Source organism: Marmota marmota, unplaced genomic scaffold (genome assembly GCF_001458135.2).
Source record: "Marmota marmota marmota unplaced genomic scaffold, marMar, whole genome shotgun sequence".
Taxonomy (NCBI): Eukaryota; Metazoa; Chordata; class Mammalia; order Rodentia; family Sciuridae; genus Marmota; species Marmota marmota.
The window spans coordinates 2,911,992-2,930,245 of record NW_025999992.1 but is presented as its reverse complement, the minus strand read 5'-3'; the positions used below and the strand labels follow the sequence as shown (position 1 = coordinate 2,930,245).

Genomic DNA, 18,254 nt, shown 5'->3' with positions numbered 1-18,254 from the left:
TGGAGTTGAGCTTGCAGACTGTGCCTTCTCCTAGTGTTCCAGTATGTTTTTTAAATGCTGCCCTTTCCCTCTCACTGACAGGTGGCAGCCCTGCTCCTCCCACCTGGCTTGTGCTCTGCGTGTGACACCAGGACCTGGCACCACTGGGTCCTGGTTCCAGTGAACAGGACTGCATGCTCCACCGACCTTGAGCCTGTCCTTTACATCCCAGCCTGGGTTGTTGAGGTGCTCCTGTGGTGCGGCACTTCCCAGGCTCTGACCCAGGGCCTGCCAAGTGTCACTCCTGAGAAGGTGGCCGAAAAACCCTGAGCTCACTCTGGATGTTTGTGTGTTAGAAATTAAAATAAGAAAATGTTGAAATATTTATTAACTTATTTTAAAAATGAAGTACATGTTACATTGTCACATGAATATGTTTTTTAATGGAAAATAACCATAGTTTGCAAAAAAAATAATAATAATTAGGAGAGTGTCTTTGTTTCGCTTTTTTTCTGACTCTTGGTGTGTCTGGCTTAATAGAAGACAACTGGATTCTCATATCTGCCTTTTACTCAGGCTATGGTGATATATGGTTGATGTGTGAAGAAAAACCTGGCCTCATACAGCTAGGGAGTTGGAAAAGGAAGGAGCATTCTAATTGTCTTTTCAGATAATTGAGAATGTTCTTTTTTGTACTGGGGAGGGAACCCAGAGGTACTCTGACATTGAGCCACATCCCCAGCCCCTTTTTAAAGATTTTGTTAACACAGGATCTAAGTTGGTGGCCTTGAACTTGCAATCCCCCTGCCTTAGCTTCCCAAATAGCTGGGATCACAGATGTGCACACAGTGGACGTCTTGGCACCTAGTTATGGTGACAACCTTTGGGCTGCCTTGTACTTGTCTTTTTGGAGTTTGGTGGTGGTGGTGTGTGGGTGGCTATGCTGCAGAAGGATCGCAGGGCCTGCAAGGGCTCTGCCACCCAGCCACACCCAGCCTTGCCTGGTACTGTAAGTGGGTCTCTGGCCCAGGGATGATCTTGCTATAACATCACACATTGGTCATTTGGAAAATGGGTTCACTGAGATTATCAGTTCTTCCAAATGTTGACATACTTCACCATTAAATGCTAAAAATGTCACATTCATTCATTTTACCTCTCTTCTTGGAAGCCTTTAACTGTTGAGAAGGTGCCCTGCTCAAGGTGGTAGACACAAGTTTCCCCAAATTCCAATTTCACTTAAAAGCTTGAATTTTTTTTGCGGGGTGGGTGGGTGGGGGGTTTATGATTTTGCTCAATTGGTGGATGAACTCAAGGGCTCCCAGAGGATTGCCTCAGCAACTCCCACAGGGACCCAACTGCATCCTCCCGGTAGATCCGTGGAGGACAGAGGACAAAGCAAAGTGACAAACCCAAAAATATTTTCGATAACCATTCATCCACAGCAGGGCTAGCACTGTTATTCTGAAACACACATGTGTACCATGGGGGTGTGATGTTATTAATTTTATCACCCTAGTGTCCCTACGAGCTGGGGGTCAGCATGGCAGGAGAGACAGAGAGGAGTTAAGTACAGAAGTTTAACATTTGAACCCTGTCAGGACTGTGAACAATTTTAACAATGACTCATTTCTGGCAGGGAGGGATGCTAGCATGCCTCTGCTGTTGACAGCTGGAGACCCAGGGCCCCGTGTGTGCTGGACAAGCGCTCCCCCACTCAGCCCCCCTGGCTTTGCCCGTGGACTGCAGAGAGCAGTCAGTGTGCTTCAGAGATCCTCTAAGGCCCTGGCGAGGGGGTGCTGGACACTCAGGGGTCAGGGAGTGCCAAGCTGTGGTGGGGCAGGGCTGGGGGTAAAGATGGGGGGTGGTTCCGAGCTGTGCTTTTCTATCTCCTGTGTACACCTCTGTGACTCAGTGGGGTGGAGCTGGAAGGAGAAGCTGCTCGTAAAACGCTGGCCTGTATCCAACCCTTGAACTCCACTGGTGCCATTTTGTTTTTAAATCTGTGAGATTGAAGACATTCCAGAAAGGTGGAGGGGAGGGCAGAAGAGCAGACAGGTGAGCTGTGTGGTGTGTGTGTGTGTTATGTGTGTGTGTGCGCGTGTGAGTGTGTGTGTGTGTCTGACTAATTCTACCCAGGGCGCAGCTGATGGTCTTGGGAGAGGTTCAGGTCCTTATTTGGCAGCAGCTCTTGTCTGGAATGCTATGCAAGTCCTGTGCTGGGTGGTTTTTCAGTTTTGTTTTCATGGTTACTGAGGATTAAACCCAGGGGTGCTCTACCACTGAGCTAGACCCCCCCAGGGCTGGCCTTGTGACCCTCCTGCCTCAGCTCCCCCCAGCCGCTGGGACGACAGGCGTGCACCACCCTGCAGCACTCCTGGATGCTCCTGTGCCTAGCTGGATTCAGTCCTCGCGGTCACCACTCCTCCCTGGGCATCTGCACTTTCAGCAGGAGGACTGAGGGGCCAGGAGGTCACCTGATTCACCCTAGGCCCAGCTCAGCAGGAGCAGAGTCAGGACCTGAGGCCAGGTCTGCATGGAGCCTGACAAGCGTGCTGCCCAGGAGTCACTGCGTCCTGCTGGGGAGACGGAGGCCAGGGCTGAAAGTGACACACTGGACTTTACAATTCACAACCGAGCTTTGGCAGCCAAGTGATTCAGAGGTTCCTGTGTGAGCAAGGACCTCTGTGGGGACAGCAGCTGTCCCCTCTGCTGTTACCAGGTGACGGCAGGCTGGGTACAGTGGAAACCAGACCACGTGCAGCCCTGGGGCCACTCAGGGGAGCCAGAGCTTGGATGTTGGGTCTGAAAGCCCCTGGGACATGCAGTCAGGATGGGACTGAGAGATGTGGGCGGCTCGCCAGGAAGTAGGCAAGTGTGGGCAGAGGTTAGTGCTGTAATCAGATGAAATGTAGAGCAAAGTTCACCCACACACGTTAACACGCTTCCTGGCCACCTTCTTGGCCACTGAGCTGCAGTGAGGCCTGAGCGGGTGCCACCTGCGTGCACAGCTAAAATTAATGCCAGCACTCTGGACACAGTCCAGCAAAGCATTCCAGGAGGAGAGGCAGAGAAAGGTTGCAGCTGCCCGGGTCTGCCCTGGAGTCGGGGGGTGCTGGGAGCCATTAGCCAAGTAGGTATGACAATTTCCTTGCCAGTGTACCCCATGTTGCTGACATTTTGCAGTGACATTGAATGTAGTTGACCTTGCTCAAGGACCAGGGCGGATTAGGGTGTTCCCGGTTTAACATAATCGTGTTTAGGGCGTTCCCAGTTTAGGTTCCAGGTTTAAGGTTTAAGATTATTCCTGCTGGGAATAGGGCGTATCCTGCTGCCTGAGTTCCCCTTGAGTTCTCACGGGATTCAGACAGTATATTTTGGGAGACTGAAGCCCAGTGGAGGTGGATTTGGGCAGAGAACGTGAATTTGGGAGAGAACGTGGATTTGGGCAGAGAACGTGGATTTCCCCAGAACGTGATTGTAGACGGCTGGTGTGAGTTCGGGAATAAAGAGTTGCTGTTTGAATCTGCAAGCTGTGTGGTGGCTCGTGATTGTGTGCCCAGCCAGACTGCGGCATTTGTGCCCAGCCAGACTGTGGCATTTGGTGGCCCGTACGGGGAACTTCTGAAGCTACAGCAGCCCATTTGGATTCCAGAGAGATTAACTAAAACAATTTCTACAGATCGAAAAGAAGATGATTTGAGTCAAATCATCTTCTTTTCGATCTGTAGAAATTGTTTTAGTTAATCTCTCTGGAATCCAAATGGGCTGCTGTTCTCCCTGTGGAAAAACACAAACAGACCCCCGACTCCAGACAATCACTGGGTCAGGACCTTTCCATTGTCCTGTTAGAATATCTTTCCAAAGTACCTTAGGCTTATGTACATTTTTTGGATACATATGCCTTTCCACAGCACTAAGAGACTGAAGCCCAGTGGAGGTGGATTTGGGCAGAGAACGTGAATTTGGGAGAGAACGTGGATTTGGGCAGAGAACGTGGATTTCCCCAGAACGTGATTGTAGACGGCTGGTGTGAGTTCGGGAATAAAGAGTTGCTGTTTGAATCTACAAGCTGTGTGGTGGCTCGTGATTGTGTGCCCAGCCAGACTGCGGCATTTGTGCCCAGCCAGACTGCGGCATTTGGCGTCCCGTGCGGGGGACTTCTGAAGCTTAGAGGTAAGTGAAATTTCTCACCCTTGAGGAAGAGAGAAAGAATGGGTGACCAATTCAAAAAACAATGTGTTCTCGTTTTGATTTATTTTGTTTTTATTTCAAGTTGCCTGTTCCTAGAACTTTCTCAGGCAAACTGGGGAAAATGGTTGACTCAAGGTTTGAAGTTGTTCGCCTCCGAGCAAGATAAATTGTTAGAGGAAGGAGGCGCCCCAGTGAGACCAAGAACAATTAGGGCATATGTTGATACAATACAAAAATGTAGCCCATGGCTTTTTAAAGATGAGTTATTAAGTATATCAATGGGACCATCATGGTATCCTGTAGAAGGATTTTTCTTCAACAAGAAAGAGATGGCTAGTTCTGTTTACTACATTTGTCTAAGATCTTGGTTTTTACAGACATCTGATTAATTTACAAAGCTAAAGTGTTAAAATATCAACCACTAAATATAAAATCAAGTACTCTTTACTTATTAAGTTCCATAAGGTAATATATTTAAACATTATGTGTGTTTTCATAAATTGGTAAATGGAAAAATGTTTAATATTGCTTTGTGTCTGTGTCTTTGCTAAAACAAGGTTACTAAGTGTTAAGATTCTATCATGTGTAATTTATATACAAAGAGTAGAAAAATTTTCAGTTGGGTTTCAATTATAGTATTATAGTATCATAAAAAACATGAAAGTCTTTCATCTTATTAAAGTGGAGTAATTTGTCTAAATCAGAAATTTTATAAGAGTTGTTTCAAAATGTGAATTTATAAAAAGGGTTAACGGTTAAAAAAGAGAGAAAAAGATTCAAGATGTGGAAATATATTTTAATATAAAAGGTTAAAGGAAAAAGAAATGTTTCTAGATGAGATAATCTCTGTGTGGTAAAGTAAAAAGTTGTAAAATGCCATTTAAAAAGATTTTGAGGAAACTAGACTTACTTTAAAAGCTTGAGAAAGGAAGAAAGAAGAAAAAGGTATTTGTACATGGCAGATTGAGACAAAGCTTCTCAATGGAGTTAAAAAAAAAAAAAGCCTTTGGTTGAAGGGCAGCCATGTAAACTAACATTAAAGCGATTTAAACAGAATCTAAGCCTCGTTTAAAAGAGTGAAGTTGTAGGTGGTGAAAAAGTACATTTAAAAGTACAGTATAGATGATAATTAAAAGGCTTTAAAAGGTTAAATTGAAGGTGGTCGAGATACCTTCATGGCGGAAAAAAGATTGCTTTATTGCATCATTCGAAGCCTAGTTAATCTTAAAGGCATTACTTAAAAAATGGGAAGATAATAGGATAAAAGATATTTAGATAAAGAAGATTAAAAATTTAAAGTGAAAAACTTTAAAGACAGAAGTATAGAAAGTTAAAAAGAAAAAAGATAAAGAAGATGTAGAAAGATAGAAAAAATGTAGGAAGACAAGAATTTTAAACCCACAAAATAGGAAAAAAAAAAAAAGAGGAAAAAAGGCAACTAAGGGTAAATATACAAACCTTAGGAAAAAAACCTGAAGATAGAAATAAGATAGAAAATGGTTGAAAATGTCAAGTAAAGGTATTTCAGATAGAAAATGCAAGAAGCTAAGACAACTATTAGATACAGACATATACTTATTAAAGCAAAAAGAGGGAATTGGAAAGGGGTATATATCCCCCAAAGATAAACTTAAAATAACCCTTTTTACTCTAAACTTTTTAAATTTGGATTCATCAGGACTTAGTGCTGCGGAAAGGCATATGTATCCAAAAAATGTACATAAGCCTAAAGTACTTTGGAAAGATATTCTAACAGGACAATGGAAAGGTCCTGACCCAGTGATTGTCTGGAGTCGGGGGTCTGTTTGTGTTTTTCCACAGGGAGAACAGCAGCCCATTTGGATTCCAGAGAGATTAACTAAAACAATTTCTACAGATCGAAAAGAAGATGATTTGACTCAAATCCATAACAGCTGATATCCAGAACTCCAGCTTGGCCATTCTTACATCTGCGACAGTGATTAACCAGGATGCTTTTTTCAATAGCTATTTTATTATTGCATTTTTCCACATCATAAGGTTCTATTTTTATTTTTTGAGCTCATACAAACCTAGGTTAATGTTTTTCTGATCAGTTTTATTTTTTGACTGTGGAGTTTTTAAACATTGCAATGGAGATTTCACCTAGGTAAAGCTACAAGGCCTTTACTATTTTCTTATGTGTTGTACGTTTGTGTACACTCTTGTGTTTTGTGTTGTATGTCTGTATGTGCGTATGTCCATATTTCTTATATGAGGAGCGCTCATGAAAAAATGGATCCGAATTATTATTATTTTTTTTTTTTCACGTGATTTAAATGGTTTAATTTAAATTAGGTAAACAGCTGTTAAGGATTGTTTTTAAAGGAGGTTAACAGATCTGTTTGTTTACTTTCACCTTTCCTTTTCATTATATTTAATAATTCTTTTCAGGATAATGTCTTTTTAGCATCATTGCCAGAATTCCTATCTTCATCCCAGTGCCGGTGAAGACAAAGATAAAACCAGACTACAGCTTCTATGATAGCTATCACAGTAAACTGTATAAACTGATGCATCAATGAATATAACTCAACAAGTAATGCTCAATCAAGGAGTTAACTTACTTTGGGAGGAAACGGATTTTGGGAGGAAATGGACATATTGATAGATTCCTCCGCTTTGAACTGCTTGCAGAACTTGCCTGGACTATGTAACTATCGTTTGGTGCAGCGAATTGTGGTAATGCTGGCATATCTTTGCTGATGGTGTCACTAGTGATGCAATTTTTATTTCCTTGCCAGCGCACCCCATGTTAATTGTGGTAGTGCTGGCATATCTTTGCTGATGGTGTCACCAGTGATGCAATTTTTCCCAAGGAGCCGTCAATTGGCTTGGTGTCGTGGCATTTCTGTATCCTCCTCCCTTCTGCTAGTGATGGTCTAAAATTTGGGGGCCAATGGCTGTATGCTGGACCGGTAGTCAGTGACGGGTATGATTCAATTGCAGTGGTATCAACCTAAGACAGGAGGCTGACGCCTAAAGGTCAGTTTTCCGATGACGGGTAAGAACCATATGTTGAATTGGACAACCTACCAGGCATGGTCCTTAAGCCACATTGCTTGTTGTTTAATTAATCAGAAGGGGGGAGATGCTGGGAGCCATTAGCCAAGTAGGTATGACAATTTCCTTGCCAGTGTACCCCATGTTGCTGACATTTTGCAGTGACATTGAATGTAGTTGACCTTGCTCAAGGACCAGGGCGGATTAGGGTGTTCCCGGTTTAACATAATCGTGTTTAGGGCGTTCCCAGTTTAGGTTCCAGGTTTAAGGTTTAAGATTATTCCTGCTGGGAATAGGGCGTATCCTGCTGCCTGAGTTCCCCTTGAGTTCTCACGGGATTCAGACAGTATATTTTGGGAGACTGAAGCCCAGTGGAGGTGGATTTGGGCAGAGAACGTGAATTTGGGAGAGAACGTGGATTTGGGCAGAGAACGTGGATTTCCCCAGAACGTGATTGTAGACGGCTGGTGTGAGTTCGGGAATAAAGAGTTGCTGTTTGAATCTGCAAGCTGTGTGGTGGCTCGTGATTGTGTGCCCAGCCAGACTGCGGCATTTGTGCCCAGCCAGACTGCGGCAGGGGGGCACAGACCGGCCAGCTGGTCCTGTAGGGGCCCCCTCTGAGGCTGTCCCCTCCTTCTGCCCTGGGCCTGCACAGGACCTGGGGACATCTGTGGCAACCGCCAAGGCCGTCACACAGGAGAGGGACAATCCTTGCCCAGCAGGGAGCAGCCAGCAGGCAGCTGTACCCCTGCTCACCCTGCCCCCACCCACAGTCACCTCTGAGGCCCCCTAGGCACACAGGTGTCAGCCAGGGAGGGACACAGAGGAAAAGTAAAGGCGAAGGGTGTGAAGGAAGGAGGTTTGAAGAGAGGCCAGCAATGGGCACAGAAGGGAGGCTGTAAGAGAGGCAGGTAGACCTCAGAAGGGAGACCACTGGTGCTTTCTGACTGAAGCCAGAGTCAGCAAGTAGAAACCAGCAGTTGGGGTTGGGAGACCCAGTCTCTGAATGTCCAGCCTCTGAAACATGGAAGTTAGGCATGAACAGGAGCTGTGCTTGCTACTGTGTGTGTGTGTGTGTGACTATGGCTGGGACCCAGGACCTCCTGCATGCTGCGTGACTGCTCTACCACTGAGCTATACTCCCACCACCTTTTCAAACACTGTCACAGGAATATTCAGAAGTGTGTGTGTGTGTGTGTGTGTGTGTGAGAGAGAGAGAGAGAGAGAGAGAGAGAGAGAGAGACACTGGGGATTGAACCCAGAGCCTCAGGCATGCAAATTCTTTGCCATTGAATTACATCCCCAGCCCTACTCCCTTTTTAAATTCTAAGACAAGGTCTTGCTAAATTGCTGAGGCTGGCTTTGAACTTGTAATCCTCCTGCCTCAGCCTCTGGAGCCATTGGAATTACAGGCATGTGCCACCACACAGGATCTTTTAGTCTTCCCAGAGGGGCTTTTAGGGAAGGGGATGGTAAGGGAGGGCAGAAGAAAGGGTGACATGATCAAAGCACAGTGTGTAACATACGAAAATGTCACACTGAGAACCATCAACTTACACAACTAATATTGCCGCAGTCCGGCTGCAGCAAAATAACTGGGGGGGTGACGAATAACTTGTGTACGTTGATACAGCAAGAGTGGAAGCCGTTTATTGCAGGACAGCAGCAGTATTTATACATTCCACACAGCTTATCTAATTAGCATAAACTAGATACATCAGTCAACCAATAAGGAATCTCCACACTTAATGGCTCGCTTTTGTTACTTTTCAAACCACTCCCTCTGGCATTTTGCCAGGCACCATCCAGACTTGTTTATGAACTCTAACATTCCCCTGGCAAAATGCCAGGTGTTATTTTGACTTGTTTACAGACTCTAACAAATATATGAATAATTGTGATAAATATAGATGTACATCCCAGCAGCTCGGGAGCTGAGGGAGGAGGATCACAAGTTCAAAGCCAGACTCAGTAAAAGTGAGGAGCTAAGCAACTCAGTGAGGCCCTGCCTCTAAATAAAATACAAAACAGGGCTGGGGATGTGGCTCAGTGTTCAAGGGTCCCTGAGTTTAATCCCTGGTGCCTCCCCCAAATAAAACAAAATATATTTATATATATGTGTGTGTGCGCGCACACACACACACACACACACACACACACACACACGTTAACCAAAGCCTTTTTCTCATCTAGCTGCTTCTCTTCCTAACCCTTTCCTCTGCCTGGCATCATTGTGTCCCCTACAGACTGTTCTATGTGCAGTGAAGCGTCACTGGTGTAACTGATGTGTGACTGGAGAGACGTGGAAACCTGAACTGGCTGTGAAGGGCAGGCGGGCCACGCAGTTGTAGGTGGCTTAAGGGGCTGGTAGCCCTTTCTGCAGGGACCCCACTGGGGGTCCCCAAGGTTCTGCTTTAAGTAACAAGAGCAAGCCACGTCACAGTGGAGGTCTAAAGTTCTTGGCAACATGCTGACCCACACAACTCGTCCCCATGGTGGTCACCTTCCCAAAGACGTGGACCTGCTTTCCCCACCACGGCTACTGTTCCACACCCAGGGAGCCACAGCAGGCCTCTGGGGACACGGCAGGACCCGAGGACCACCAGGCATGTCTGGATGCTCTATGTCCCTGGGCCCCGACCCCTCACCCAGTCCCAGAGACCAACTGGGAAGCAGCCACTGGGCTTCTTTTAGTCTCAAGGATAACAGATCTGAGCACAAGACAAACAGGACTATTAAATTTCCTGGCCACACCAGCAAACCTTGAGACACAGAACAGGCTCCATTTCCAGTTCCATCAGGAACACAATGTCCTTAAGGAGGTGGAGCTCTCAACAGGAGATCTGCACCCTGTCACATGATGGTGGCTTTGGGCACTTTCCAGGAGAAGCTAGAGGCGAGTAGCACGAAGCCTACCTGTCTCCCTGGAGACCTGGAGCCGCTGGCCATTGCAGAAGGCGCCCCGGCCCCTCTGGCCCGTGTACAGCCGCTCCTCTGTGCAGTGGTAGATCACGCCGAACTCCAGCTGCAGGGTGCAGGGGCAGGAAGAAAGCACATGAGGACTTTGGAGGTCAGAGAGATCCAAGGACGAAGACAGCTCTAGAGCTCAGTCTAGTGCAACGGCGAGAGGACAGGAGAGTGACGAGGGGACAGGAGCATGACGAGGGGACAGGAGTCACCTTTCTCAAGGAGAAAGGTGAAGAACAGCACCTGTTCTTCAAAGGAGAAGAACAGCACCTGGAGTTCAAGCCAGACCTGGATGCAAAAAGGTATCTCTTCTCTTAATAATTACACTTAAAAATATGTTATGATAGGCTGGGCGCGGGGACGCACACCTGCAATCCCAGTGACTGAGGAGGCTGAGGCAGGAGGATCACAAGTTCAAGACCAGCCTCAGCAACTTAGCAAGGCCTTGTTTCAAAATATAAAATAAAAGGGCTGGAGCTGTAGCTCAGTGGTAGAGAGCCCTAGGGTTCAATCCTCAATGCTGCCAAAAAAATAATTAAAAAGTAAGAAATCTACATTAAAATTATCATAACCGAGCATTAATAACCAATGCTTATTGAGCAGTCTTCTTTCTCTACAAAGGCCTTTTTTGTTCTGGAGACAGTGTCTTGCTATGTTGCCCAACCTGGACTCAGCCACCCTGCCGCCTCAGCCTCCCGAGTCACTGGGACTACAGGAGCATGCCACTGGTCTGGCTAGAAAGGCCTCTTTTTTCCTGGGGGGAAAACGCTACCCGTGATTCTAATCAAACACCATCAGAAACTCTCCAGGTGGCTGATGCACGAAGAATCATGAACACTCCCATGGAGCCAACAGAACACAGAGGCCAGGGCAGCCACAGAAAGACAAGTCACCGTCCAGAGGGACCCATCCTTGAGCGGGCAGAACACAAATAGCAGCATCATCCTTAAAGTGAGGACCAACAGCCTCCCAGCAAGAAATGGCACAGAGGAGAGGCCAGTGTGGCCCGCGATGGGACCCCACACACCTGTCTCCTCCCTCTGCCTACAGTCAGCATATGGGTCAATACCCCCCCACACACACACACACACACTCGGTCTAGGGTGAGCCACATTCACATCTCTCTGGAACATGGAAAGCTCCAGATCAGATGCCTGAGGATGGTCTTGGCTGGCACTGGGATGATTCAACCACATGGAAGGGTCCCACCCTACAGCAAAAGGGACCAGTCAGCTAGTGCCTGCAGACAGCCTGCAGCTTCCCAGTGACCCTTCCTGCCCAGCCTCCTGCACTGGCTTTAACAGGGTAAGCCTCGAAAGGTGCTGGTGGAGACCAGCCTGTGGCAGGCCCCAAGACCCAGGGAAATGTCCTGGCATGCTCAGGAATGGAGGAGCGGTTCCCCTTTTCAGGAGCTATCACTACCAGCAGGCACCTCCTGCTGTCCACAGGGACACAGGACCAACCAGCAGACCTAGACGGGCAGAGGACCTGGTCATCCTCCTGGACGTGACCTCCTTCCAGCAGCCTGCTCTCAACCTGCTGCAACCTGGAGGCCATGAGCCCTAACCCTTGTGGTGCTGCTAGGCCTCCACATTCGCTGGTCTCAGTGATGACACTGACCAGAGAAACCCGGGAACTGTTCAATTCCCCCATTCAAATCCTCACTGATCTCCAACTTAGGTGTCCGAGGTGTATGCAAACTTCTATTTCTGAGCTGGGCAGCCGTGTTGACACTGAGAAGAACACCTTCTAACAGGAGATGAGGAAAAGGCTTTGGTTCCCAGCCCTGTTCAAATAATTCACTACCGGAAAGCAAGGCTCCCACAGCGCTGCCGCCTGAACCGGTTACCAAAGGCTGAAGTGCGACCCAGGCCTCTCCGGCAGGTCTCCTGACACTGCTTAGTTCAGAAGGTCTCTGGGAACCCTGAAAGAGCCACGCTCTCATACTAGTAGCCAGGGGAAGAGAAGGAAGAAGTAACAGAATACTGAGATCCAAAACCTTGTCCAAAAATAGGAGCTCCTCTTGGCTTGTGACTAGGTCACACGCTCTGGGGGTCAAACAGACACTCGCTTGGATCATCTGCTTCAGAATATCTCCTTCCACAAAAGGACCTGGGTGGAAGCACGCTGCAGGCCACCTGCAGCAGTGAGGGACTACAGAGACTCAAATGCACCCACCGCCATGGTCAGTGCTCGTTTCTTTCCTGAGGTTTGGACACACACACACTCGGATTCACTAATCACGACTGAGGCACACGGCAAGAGGCAGGACTGCAGAAGTGGAGACCAGGGCTGGGGCCTCGTACCTCTTGGTGGACGGCAAACCCGATGCTGACAGCCACAGTGGGGAACCTACAGAGAAAACAGAGGGTTTACGCACCAATCGGGAGCACCAGCCCCAGGTGCTGACGCCCCCGGGCCAGGCGGCTCCCCTGCACACGGGCCCTCTCCACACTCTGGCTGGACTTAGGTTTTTAAAAACAACTTCTCACAATTTCACTAACTGCCGCCAAGAAAAACGGATTTAGCTGGCCATGTTGTAGGACAGCTGACCTTGGAGGAGATTGTCATGAAGCAGGCGAGCCAGCGGCCCTCTGAACAATCAGCCACCAGGCCTTCAACAATCAGCCTCTGGTTCTCAGGGACCTAAAGGGAAGCAGAAACCTCTCAAAGGCCAGCCCCCATTCCCAGTGAGGTGCAGAGGCCCAGGAGGTGACATCACGGGCCCTAGGTGGCGGCCTCCACGAGGAGGCCACAGGCTACTTTCTAATATCAGTAACACCCTGACTGTGACCCCAGCAGTTCATGGTGGGTGAGCCACAGAGGTAGAGGGACATTTCTGTCACAGTGTGTCTGCAGTCTTACTTAGTGATTCTGTTGCTGCTGCTCAGATAATCCCTCCTTGATGTTCGAGTTCCCAAAGCTTAGACATAGAAGGAGCGGGGAAAGGCCGGTACAAACTTGCAGGTACACATGAGCAACTCCTCCTGCTGCCTGACTAAAAGGCCATGCTGGCCACTACCTGGTCACTATGACTGCTCCAGCTACGGTCCTGGGGTTCTGGAATTGCCAGATAAACATGAGAGCCTCTTTTCAGCCGCCTCTCTGGCCCCAGGTCCCCCTGCAGGATGCAGAGGGAAGCCCTGGAGAGCACGGGGCCACCAGGGTCCACCCCTCACTACAGACAGGGCTTAGCCACTGCATCCCTCACAAGCACCTTGAATGACAAGTTGGACAGGACTAACGAGGCTCTGCTGGGTGCGACACCAAGGTAGGGACTCTTGCCAGGGGCCACGCTTGAGTTGATATGACAGCCCAATGGCACCAGGCAGCACGACTCCACGGACAGGAGAGGGTGACCCTGTCTGGGTGACTGAGCTCTGGAGGTAACCTCATCTGGAAAGCAGTCATGCTTGCCATGGTGCTCAGAGGGATGTTACATATAAACACTGCGGCGGCAACCTGGGGTAGCACCAGTAGCCAGGCGCCTCGTGGCCTGGCTCTGCCCATGCTTCCAACAGAGCCCAACTGTGGCCCAAAGCCCAGGTGTGGCCCGTGAGCTCAGGACTGGCCCAACCCATGGAACGGGAGTCTCTCCAGGGGCTCCAGGCACCACCCAGTGGGAGAACGGCCCTCTGCAGAAGCCACATCACGCTCCATAACACTGGGTCATTGGCCACTTGTACCTGACCCTGATAAGCAGCACGGGGCCCACAACCGCCACGTCAGGGAGCTCCCAAGGTTGTACCTGTCACCTCCCCAGTCCTACAGCTCTGTTCCCTGCCCCTCCTCCCCTGGGCTCCCAACCTCCCAGAATCTCCTGCTTTCTGTAACCTGAGCTCTCCTCCTGTCCTGAAGGTGACTCAAATCTCATCAGCGTGTGCCACTCTCTGCACCTCAGCTTGGAAGTTGCTGGGTGGCTCTGTCTTCTACCCACCTGCTTCTAAGTGGCACTTCGTAAAGGCAGCCAACATTAAATGGAACTTTTATTTTTTTTAGTACTGGGAATTAAATCCGGGGCCTCAGACATGCTACGCAAGCGCTCTAACACTGAGCTATACTCCCATTTTTATTATGAGACAGGGTCTTGCCAAGTTGCTGAGGCTGGCCTTGAATTTGAGATCCTCTGCCTTAGCCTCCTGAGGCACTGGTATTACAAGTGTGTACCACTATACCTGGCAAACACTTTTTTTCCACATTTTTTATTGGTGCACTATAGTTGTGCATAAGATAGGATCCGTAGTACACATTTGTACATACACACAATATAATATAATTTAGCCAGCCAGTACCATTCCCAGCACTTCCCCTCCCACCTCCCTTTCCTCTACTAAGCTCCTTTTGATTCAAACACAACATTTTAAAAACAAGAATTCCTTACCTATATTCTGTAAGTGTCTCACAAATGGAAAACCTTTTAAGTTTTTCAGGGTTTGATAATAACCTTTATGAGACTATGAACCCTCATAGGTCTGTCCACATACCCCGACTTCAAAAGCCTGCTACTGAAGACAGGCCCTCCGAGGAAGCAGAGCCCTGTGGGGGTGCTCCCAATTGCACTCACCTGTGCACGAAGTTGCAGGTGCCGTCGATGGGGTCGATGATCCACGTCGGGCTCGGGGTGAGCACACACTTGGCCCCAGAGGCTGTGGCTTCTTCTGCAATGAACCTGCGGTAGGGGAGCACAGCCTGAGAAAATGTGCCCAAAAGGCCAGGGGACAGGCGTCAGACTGCTTCCAGTTCTGCTAGAAGAAAGAGGGCTCCTTCGATTTCATGAGGGTTTTTCAGGGTCAAATGGAGGCAGAGCCTTTAAAAGACCTGTCAGTTGCTGACTCAGTGGGACTGAGAGCAACAGGGCTGGGGTGAGGGTCAGGAGGTGAGCCTCAGTCCCAGAGCTTGTGTTCAGGGCCCAGCGCTGCCAGTCACATCAGACACCACCAGACTGACACCTCAGTAGGGGAGAGCAGCAAGAGCCCAGCAGACCTGCAGATGATGAGGACCTGGCATCAGGCCTCCCACAGCAGACGCTCAACTGTGTTCACTTGAGTCTAGAAAGAGCAGGTCTGTGCGGGAGATGGGAGACTGAGAGGCGCTGGCCTGCAAGGCCGGGCCCAGGCCTCCAGCTGACGCTTTCCTTCTGGCATTGCTGTGCCCTGGGGCATGGAGCAGTTAAAAGTCACCTACTTCTAACGTCACAGGTAACAACCGTCCTTGCCATCCAGCTCCACAGGCCTGCACCTCCTGGTTCCCACAGACACCTTCCCCACTCTCCCCTCCCTGGCCTCCAGCTTCCCTTTGGGAAAAAGCAAGTGAGGCTGGCAAGGGTGTGGTTACCAGGATGCCTGTTGCCTGCTGTCGTGAGATGCTCAGCAAGGTCCCCCTACTCCAAGAGCCCTCCAATATTCCTTCTTTGGGGACATGGTCACCTGCTACAGCCTCCTGCCCCTGCACTCTGCAGTGGGCCTGTGGTACTGAGACCCTCTCTTAATGAGGCCCCTAAGCTGTCCTCACAAGGGAAGGAACCCAACAGGAAAATCGAGACCTCAGGGTCAACGGGCACCAAAAGAAATCCAGCTTTCTCCAAATAGCACCCAGCTGCTCGGTCCAGACACTAAGAAGTCCTCGCCCCTCCTGCTCCCCTCTGTCCACCCTCCCCGTGGTGACCTTCCTACAGCAGGGGTCTGCCTCACGGCCCAGCCTCTTGGACTTCCTGAAGCTCCCAGAAGTGTCCCGCTGTACACGAGGCAGCCTGGCACTAGGCATGCTGGGGCATGTCCAGATTGTCCAAGTGTGCTGAGGGCAGGGCCCTGGCGCCAGGCTGCAGTCAAGGCAGCCACCAGCACACACTGGGTCTGTATGGAAATGCGGAGCCCTGCTGTTTTCTAGTAGGTTCTCAGGCCCTGTCCTCCTCCCCACCAGAGAAAGAGAGAGCTGCCGACAAGACATTTTTACAAAGAGAGAAAAGGAGTAAGAAGCTTCTCATGGACTGCTGGCATCTGGTGCTCTGCCCAGCAGGCTGCTGGGCCCTGGAGGAAGTCACTTTCCCCAAGGAACCTGTGCCCTAAGGTCTGGCCACAGTGAGCTTGCAGACAAGACGGACAGGATGCCATTGTAGTGGCTGCTTCACCCAGTCCCCAGTCATTCACCACAGGGGGCTGTTTGAATTTAAATTAAAATTAAAGGGCTGGGGTGTGGCTCCTGGTAGAGCACTTATGCACCACCACCACCACCAAAAAAAAAAAAAAAATTCCATTCTTTAATTTAATTCTCACCAGCTGCATTTCAAGTGCTCGGCAGACACAGCAACTGTCACAGTAAGCGATGCCAACAGAGCCCCCATCTCCCAGGGCTGTGCTCAGCAGCAGCTCCTGAGACAAGGGCAACCTGCCTGTGTTCTCACATCACTTCTGTCCACATGCACTGCAATGTCCCAGGCCCCTGCAGCTCCAGGGCTGGCATCACCCTCTCACAGGCACCAAGTTCACACTCTGTACATACACAGCACCCTGGCCCTCTCTGTATAAAGCATCTGACAGTAACCCACGGCCACACACACGTCACCTCAGCTGGCTGTGTCCACCACCTCCCTGGGTCTCTGGGGGAAACCCGAAGTGAGCAGGCAAGGCATGGGGACGTAAACACCAAGCTGTGTAACGCAGTTGGCACGGTCTTCCCCTGGGGCTCGGGCTCCGTGCTTCCCATGGGCATCGTGTGCCCCTCCACCTGGGAGGTGAGCCCTTCCATCCTGCCACTGCCTCTGGCCCAGGTGTGGGTGCACCCACCAGAGCCCATGGCCAGGTACTGGTATTCCCAGACAGGTCTAGATGGAACGATGGCAGGGTGGGGCTGGTGCAGGAGCCTGCATGCCTGAGCGCAGGGAACAGGCAGGAGCAGAGCCGAGAAAGATCTCAGGCAGGGACTGTGTAGGTGGCATCCCCTCTGCCATCTCCCCCTGCCAAAGACTCCTGCTGCTGCTGCTGCGTGATTTTCCTTTCCTGGAGTGGCTTATAATTATGGTTATAAAGAAGACGGTCCACACCCTAAAAACACACACAAGGAGTGAATGTTAAAGCTTAAACTGGGCACAAGGGTGACAGAGGGTGACAAAAGCAACAGAGACATGGCTCAAGAGAAGAGGGAGCAGGAAAGACTCATACACAAGTTCCCAGGAAGTGGGAGGGTGCGGGCTTCTTTTTCTTTCCAACTTGATCTCAAGTAGGAGACTGGAGAGGAAACTGCTGGCCCCTGAAGGAGGGCGTGCGTGTCTATGTGTGACAGTGTCCACCCTGCATCGGGCTGCCTGGGCAGCCCTGGGCACCCTGCACATCTCAGGACACCAGGAGGCCTGTCTGTCCTCTTGCAAGCCCATGTATAGAACCCCAGCCAGGGCCCACTGCACGCCTGCTAATCATGCTCCACTCTGCACTTGATGGGGCACTAGAGGTACCCACCTGAGCCCTGGGCTTTTCCAGGAGTCGATCATTCGGCCCTCGAGTCCCCCTCTGCCCACCTGTTGTCCACTCTACTCATGAGTCCCCTCGCCTCCCTACTGGTTTCCCAGGAGGGGTGCAGCAGCCTGGCTTCGGCTCCTAGTACTGACAGCAACAAGGGCCACATCCCGTCTTTGAAGGCACCAGAATATTTCCATGGCAGCCACAGCAGGTGGGGGAAGAAGTAGAATTTTGTTTACTTAACCCTGACTTTCTTCATAAAAGCAAATGACTATGGAATGGGAGAAAACGTTCTACCGCTCTCTGCAGGACTTGGGAGAGTCTGCTCTCAACAGATGTGTGACATGAGACACCTTCTTAGAAGCCACCAGGACCTCCATGTAACAGAACCAATGCCCGTGACTTCACTTAGGGAGCTCAGAGACCCTCTGGAAAGCCCGTCTGACAGACAGGAGAGGAGCACCGAGCAGCGTTGGAAGTCTGGTTACGAGCCATAGTGACCCAATGCTGCGGCCCAGTTTAAATACTGGCCTGTTTTTTCCAATAGTCATAACAAAACCTTCCTTGTGATTTTGGCAGCCGAGTGCTTCTAAGAGTGTCTTGTTCCCTGGCTTCTCAAGAGTGTCCCTCTGTGACAGGAGA

At 49.6% G+C, this 18,254-nt stretch overlaps 1 protein-coding gene across 1 annotated transcript in view; it reads right to left on the bottom strand.

Annotated features, from left to right (window-relative positions):
- The window catches only part of Impa2 (inositol monophosphatase 2), a 46,715-nt gene that overhangs the window by 10,710 nt on the left and 17,751 nt on the right, over positions 1-18,254 (bottom strand). Inside the window, 3 exon segments of the mRNA XM_015506037.2 lie at positions 10,111-10,219; positions 12,468-12,513; positions 14,726-14,830. Coding sequence (XP_015361523.1) covers positions 10,111-10,219; positions 12,468-12,513; positions 14,726-14,830 — 260 coding nt within the window.